The sequence below is a fragment of the Lactuca sativa genome, chromosome 3, assembly GCF_002870075.4.
Source record: "Lactuca sativa cultivar Salinas chromosome 3, Lsat_Salinas_v11, whole genome shotgun sequence".
Lineage (NCBI taxonomy): Eukaryota > Viridiplantae > Streptophyta > Magnoliopsida > Asterales > Asteraceae > Lactuca > Lactuca sativa.
This window is the reverse complement of record NC_056625.2, coordinates 35319117-35326156: the sequence shown is the minus strand read 5'-3', so window position 1 is coordinate 35326156 and position 7040 is coordinate 35319117. Positions and strand designations below refer to the sequence as shown.

Here is a 7040-nt window from a genome sequence, read left to right as displayed (position 1 = left end):
TCATGAGGTGCTTTCTAAAATAAATATTGAACTTAAATTTAAAGTCTAAAACCGTTAAGTATTAGTGCTTCCGGTTTGTTTTTAATTTTATGCAAAACTACTTCAACCATGTTCAGTCCTAATTAATTATTGTCTGATACCTAACATACAATATTAAAGACCCATGTATTATACAAAAAAACGTTTTACATCAATTAAATGCATCAAACGACAAAAATTATAGAAACCATCGGATATGAAAAGAAAAAATAAAAATAAAAATAAAATCCAAATAACCTATTGTTCATTGACTTCAGCTTTTATCTTATTGGCTTGGTGACGCGGTTAGTGGGACCCATGTTGAGTCAGTCGCCTTCTTATCCAGTCTCCTTCACGCCACAACTTTTTTCAAAGAACCACACCTTTCCGATTATGGCAAGGCACAGATTTTTTTTTTTGGAACTTCAATTATTTAGAAACAAGTACTTATTTATAAATTTTGTCTTATTAAAATCATCTTATATAGGAGTATTTGGTTATTATTAAGTCTGTTTTATGATAATATAATTACAAAAAAATATAAATACATTATGGTTTCTTTCATGTAGTCCACTAGAAAACTATAGAAGTATCATAATTGTATTTATATAATATTAACAGAAATAATAAAATTCTTTATTATGATTTATTGATTTTTTTCAAAATTATTGAAAAGGAAAATTACAATTACATGAAATGTCCCTTGCAGTTACATTTCATTTTCAAAATTATAATATAATTTATATATTATAAATTCGTCATTCGTCAAGAATTAAAGTAGCGATAACTTACCATAAAAAACCCACTTGATAATAGTTGGAACTTTATGATTGATTAAAGTATAATTTTAATAATATATTTCCAAAAATGGAAATATAAAGGACTGGTTGCAATTTGCGCGTATTAAGAGTGTAGATTTGGAAGATGCGATAATAAATCACCATCTTCGCAAATCCAATCTCTACTTCCCAATGGAACGCCTGGATTATGGGAAGATGGGTTATGGGTATTACTCTCGAGTCTCGACGCTCTTTCTTCCTGCTTATAATATACTTCAGATGTTGATTCCACTGATTAAGTTCTTCAATGTATTGATTTTGTTAGATGCAAGCACTATCGAAGACGATGTATGATTCGTGCTCCCTGTTGCAACGAGATTTTTGGTTGTCGTCATTGTCACAATGAGGCTACGGTACTAATTCCATCTCTCTCTCTCTCTCTCTCTCTCTCAGCTTTCCGTTCAGTTCGATTGTTGTTCATCCCCGGTAATGTCGTTAATCGAGTTATTAATTGCGTTCATCGTTTCTGACCTAATTCTGTTGTACTTAAATCAGTTAAGCTTCTTAGATCTGCTGTATATTGCTTGGATAATTCCTAATTATGTTGCGCTTACTTATACAGAACATGCTGAACAGCCCATCCGATCGGCATGACCTTGTTCGATATGATGTAAAGCATGTACGTTTCAGACCTCAAGTTTCCTCTTAATTAGTGCTTAATCAAGACTCGAAAATTTGCATATTTATGAATTTTATGTATGCCTTCATATTGTGACGGGATTCATGTTTGTTGCAGGTTATATGTTCGGTTTGTGACACTGAGCAGCCGGTATATTTCAGTGACCCAAATTGAAACCGATTGCTTGAGTTTTCTTCTCTTTTTTTACTGTATTTATGATTACTGTATTGTCTATCAGGTTGCTCGAGTCTGCACAAACTGTGGAGTCAATATGGGGGAATACTTTTGTGAAATTTGCAAATTCTATGATGATGATGTACAAATTATAAGCCGATTCATACATCCTTCTCAAATTCAATCACTATAAGTCTCGATTTCTCTGATTATAATATTCTCATTGCAGACTGACAAGGGGCAGTTTCACTGCAACGAATGTGGGATCTGCAGGTCAGCAGTGAGCTTTGTGAAAGAAGATCATATCTTTCTTGAATCCATCCTATTAACATGTTTTCCAAATTAATTTTATCTTTTCTTTATTTCTCATTCACCTTCCAAACCATTTTTTTGTCCAGAGTTGGTGGTCGTGAGAAATACTTTCATTGCAAGAAGTGTGGTATGCATCATCATCAATGCTTTGTGTACTTCTGTAATAGGATTCAATCAATTCATTATTCACTGTTGTTATTTTACCGGTTTATATGGATTCTCAGGATCTTGCTATTCTCTAAGTCTACTCAATAATCATTCATGTGTTGAAAACTCTATGCGGCATCACTGTCCTATATGTTATGAGGTTTTTCCCTTTTCATTTCCCCCTTTATATATTTGTCACCATTATTATTTTCTGAAAAAACTTTCAAGTTTTAACACTCCCATTTACAGTACCTTTTCGACTCGCTAAAAGACACAACTGTGATGAAATGTGGGCACACAATGCACTCAGAATGCTGTAATGAGATGATTAAGCGTAATAAGTAAGTCAATCTAAACTTCTCTTGGATTGGTTCATTTCCAAATCTTGTGAACTTTAGTTAAATTTCAATATTTTTCTTATTACAGATACTCTTGTCCCATATGCTCAAAATCAGTAATGGATATGTCTATGATGTGGAAGAGACTAGATGAAGAGGTGCAGCTATTGAATCTGTGATTGTGAAATTTTAATTTTAAACAACAAATTCTTGATCGTCTTTTGTTTATATAAGTTGGTTTGTTTTGTGTTTCTCAGATTGAAGCTACAGTGATGCCTGAAGATTACAGACAAAAGAAGGTATTATATTATGAGTTTCTTGAATTTTGAATCTTGAAGAGATTGAAACAGTAGAAGTGAATGAAGAAATGTGAATATTGCAGGTTTGGATCTTATGTAATGACTGCAATGATACTTCGGAAGTTTTGTTCCACATAATGGGGCAGAAATGTTTGCACTGCAATTCTTATAATACTCGCACCATTTCTCCTCCTGTTCTTCCTCAAGAATGAAAATGAATGATTGTGGCAAAGTGGAAATCATCAAAACTGCTTCTTCATTTCATTTGTTGCACTAATTTAATGAAGACATTCACCATAAATTGGTGTTTTTAATTGTTAAATTTGATGTAATTCTTTCACCACTTCACTTGTGTTGTGTGTGGATTGATTGATTTATAGTCCCAGTTAAATGACTATTTAACTGGTTTTATTCATTTGTACACATGTTTGGTTTCTTTTTCATATATAATGAATGCATATATACTTGCGTTTCAGTTTATAACCCAACAACTACTTGTCACTTGTGGTATGAATTATTATGATTAACTAAGCAATAGATTTTGGGTGAGGTTGATGTTATAATGTTTTGTTAAAGAACATATGTTTTAGGTTTTACAATCTTGTATCTTGAGAATTTTTTCAAGTTATAGCAATTTTAAAGTATGATGTTCATAAGTTTTTTCTATGTCGATGAACACCGTATAAAACATTTTAAATTTTTTACGTTATTTTATTCTTAAAAGGAGGAAACAATAATTTGGAAGAGTTATATAAAAGAGAGGGCTCGGTGGGCTATTAAAACGGGCCTTTCGTGGGAAAATAGAAGACTAAACGCCAGCCAATCATTTGGATTCGTTTTTGATAGGAAAAGCCAAAATGGATAAAAGCAAATGTTTCCTCAAAAAATCCCCATTCATTTCCATCACTCCTGCATCTTGCATTCATCAACCTCGAAATTTAATCATGTCCACTTGTGCCTCCTTCTACGGTATCACACTCAGTTCTTCATCTTCAACCTTCAAGAATCTTTTATCTTCTCATTACCCAAATAAAATTCAAGTGAATTCATCACCATTTTCATTTCTTCCTTCACGTCTATCCAAAACCTCCGTGTTCAATACAAAAAGACACATTGTTGCAACTGCTTCAACTCCCACAGCTCTTGAATCGCCTCCTAAATCTTCATTTCGAGACAAACCCCCCAAAGACATCAATGTGTTAGTCGTGGGTTCAACTGGATATATCGGAAATTTTGTGGTTAAAGAACTGGTTAATAGAGGGTTCAATGTGATTGCAGTTTGCAGAGAAAAAAGTGGAATCAAAGGTAAGAATAGCAAAGAGGAGACCTTGAACAAGTTAAATGGAGCTAATGTTTGCTTTTCAGATGTTACCCAATTGGATAGTTTACAACAAAGTCTACAAAATTTGGGGGTTTCGATTGATGTTGTCGTATCTTGTCTCGCTAGTCGATCTGGAGGTGTTAAAGATTCATGGAAAATCGATTACGAAGCCACCAAGAACAGTCTTTTAGCCGGTAGGACTTTTGGGGCTAAACATTTTGTTCTGTTATCTGCAATCTGTGTACAAAAACCCCTTCTCGAATTCCAACGAGCAAAGTTGAAATTCGAATCGGAATTGATCAAAGAGGCTGAAAACGATGATGATTTTAGTTACAGCATTGTTCGGCCAACAGCTTTCTTCAAGAGTTTAGGAGGGCAGGTTGAGCTTGTGAAAGACGGGAAGCCATATGTGATGTTTGGCGATGGGAAATTATGTGCTTGTAAGCCGATTAGCGAGCCTGATTTGGCTTCGTTTATAGCAGATTGTGTGTTAAGTACTGATAAAACTAACCAGATTTTGCCAATTGGTGGACCTGGGAAGGCGTTGACGCCATTGGAGCAAGGGGAGATGTTGTTTAAACTCGCGGGAAAGAAACCTAATTTTATTAAAGTCCCGATTGAGATTATGGATTTTGCCATTGGGGTTCTTGATTTTCTTGTGAAGATATTTCCTTCAATGGAAGATGTAGCGGAATTTGGGAAGATAGGGAGGTATTATGCAGCTGAAAGTATGTTGGTTTATGATCCTGAAACTAAGGAATACAAGGCTGAGGAAACACCGAGTTATGGGGAAGATACATTGGAAGATTTCTTTAAAAAGGTGCTTGAAGAAGGGATGGCTGGACAAGAACTTGGAGAGCAAATAATTTTTTGAAAGTTTTGAGTTTATGATTGAATGTGTTCAAGGTATGTATGTGGTTATTGTAAATTTTATGCCATTTGTGGATATATGAGGTTAATTCATAGTAATCATCTTAGCCCTGTTTTTTTCATCAAGTGATGTCTGAGATAAGTATTGTTTGGAGAAATGATAATACAGATAATATGTCAAACATTGGAAACTGGAAATTTAATTCTAATTTAAGTGATAAACTCAGCGATCCAATTGGTAGCTTCCAGTTCATCATCATATTCCATTTACTCTTTTTCCTTCCTACACATAACAACATATGCCAACAGCTGATATCTATAATTTTTCTTGAAAAATGTAAAATACATTTCATCATCCAATGCTCTTTCTCACTATAATGATAGCAATCAACATCCTTTGTAGAGTGTTTTTTTTTTGTTGGAGCAACAACTTTTTGGGCAACTCCCTTGCCTTTGCCTCTTCCCTTTCTATGATATTTCTTCTTTACTTGGCATTCCATAATCATTAGCACCAAGGAGGGATTAAGAATGTTCTTCTCGACAATTTTAAGCATCGAATGTAACTTTGAGATTCACTTTCCTATTAATCGTATTATAGTTCGTAATAAAGTTGTTATATAACTTAGGCAAACTATTCATATTAGCACAACTATCAATTTTGTGTCATAGGAGATCCTAGTCTCTAAAGTTTGTCAATGTATCTCTTCATCTTCAAAATATGAGTGCCAACAAATTGACCTTCCTTTGTTTTGCATGTATGGAACGTTTTGACCATTTCATATAGTTTGTGTTCACATCTCTACTGAAAAATGTTCTTCAGCTAGTTAGGAATTCAAATGTTGCAAAGTTCTCCAGGTCCTTTTGAAGATCCGAATGAAGCTCTCAAGATTCGAACACGATTCAATGAGTTACTCAACACATCTTCCACATGTTTTACCAAACGAGCCATAAGAATATGTTTCACATATACAACTAGCAATATCTATCATATTTCTTGTTATTTACATATTATTCTGAATACATATCAAACACACATACACACATAGAAGTCAAGATGGTTTCTCTATTTTGCTCACTCATGATCGCACACACAAAACACCAAACATCTATTTATTTTGCTCCCTCGTGAACCCAAATTAAATATATTTAAATAAAACCATATTAATTGTTTTTCAAATGACATATTAAATTAAAATGTGAAATCATTTTGTTTTAAATTTTAAAAAGTCGGAAATAATTTACAGAGCCATGTGGATGCTGACGTGGAGACTTTACCAAGTCACTATGATTACATGTTAAAACCGGTAAAAAATATAATATTTTGTATAATGAGGTCGTAAGGTATGGAATCGTGAGGTTGGTTTATGGCTAGGTGGCTACCATCTCTGGTGTCGCGGTCGTGGTGTTTCAAGGTACTTAGCACGAAAGGGCATGTCCAATGATCTTTATTTTTTTGTCCTTTTTTTTTCCTACAAACTTCTTGTGGCCTCGTGATATATGTATATCATTTTTGGTGTGGAAGAAGATGGTGGTGGGGTGGAAAGAGATGGAAGTTGAGGTGGAAGGAAACATTCTTCTATTATTTATTCTTTTGTAACGCCCATGTTCCAGATTGGTTTAGCTTGCTATTTATCAAGGGCCAAAGATTGAGTTTTGGGAGAAGCTCTATGCCACGACGTGGCACAAAATATATGGATCGTGTGTTTTGCTGAGTGTCACGGCGTGATAGCTATTCTGGCCCAAGCCCGTAATTTTAGGGTTTCCTCCCATATTCAAGCAACATTTCAAGAGGATTATGGCATCCACTTCAGCCTCCAACCCTCTACCTCAAAACCCTAGCCTCCTTTTGAGAGTTTGGTTCATTTTGGTACTTTTATTGGCTTGAAGAAGAAGAAGATTTGTTTTAATGTGTTAATCTAGCAAGCAAGCCTCATCCTCATTCTCTTGTGCATTTTATGAACCCTTATAAGTGTCCAAGATCCAATCTTTTTGTTACTTGCTTCAAGATCTAGACCTTTTGTCCCATAATCATCTTGGTTTGGAAGTTTGGAAGGTTGGATTCTATAAAGTTGGCAATTTTATGGATCCTTGTGGTCATCTTAG

The 7040-nt window shown here is 34.4% G+C and overlaps 2 protein-coding genes across 2 annotated transcripts; both read left to right on the top strand.

The window, feature by feature from the left end:
* Positions 1 to 865: 865 nt before the first annotated feature.
* On the top strand, positions 866 to 3221 carry LOC111917218 (E3 ubiquitin-protein ligase MIEL1). Its single transcript, XM_023912885.3, has 12 exons — positions 866 to 1024; positions 1123 to 1210; positions 1420 to 1476; positions 1594 to 1626; positions 1715 to 1792; positions 1880 to 1923; positions 2049 to 2089; positions 2187 to 2269; positions 2359 to 2450; positions 2536 to 2605; positions 2705 to 2746; positions 2830 to 3221. The coding sequence occupies exons 1-12, from the start codon at positions 990 to 992 to the stop codon at positions 2956 to 2958; spliced, it is 792 nt and encodes a 263-aa protein (XP_023768653.1). The 5' UTR covers positions 866 to 989; the 3' UTR covers positions 2959 to 3221.
* A 367-nt stretch (positions 3222 to 3588) lies between these two features.
* On the top strand, positions 3589 to 5059 carry LOC111917219 (divinyl chlorophyllide a 8-vinyl-reductase, chloroplastic). The gene has a single exon (XM_023912886.2). It carries the CDS (start codon positions 3604 to 3606, stop codon positions 4939 to 4941), a length of 1338 nt encoding a protein of 445 aa, XP_023768654.1. The 5' UTR covers positions 3589 to 3603; the 3' UTR covers positions 4942 to 5059.
* The last annotated feature ends 1981 nt before the right edge of the window (positions 5060 to 7040 follow it).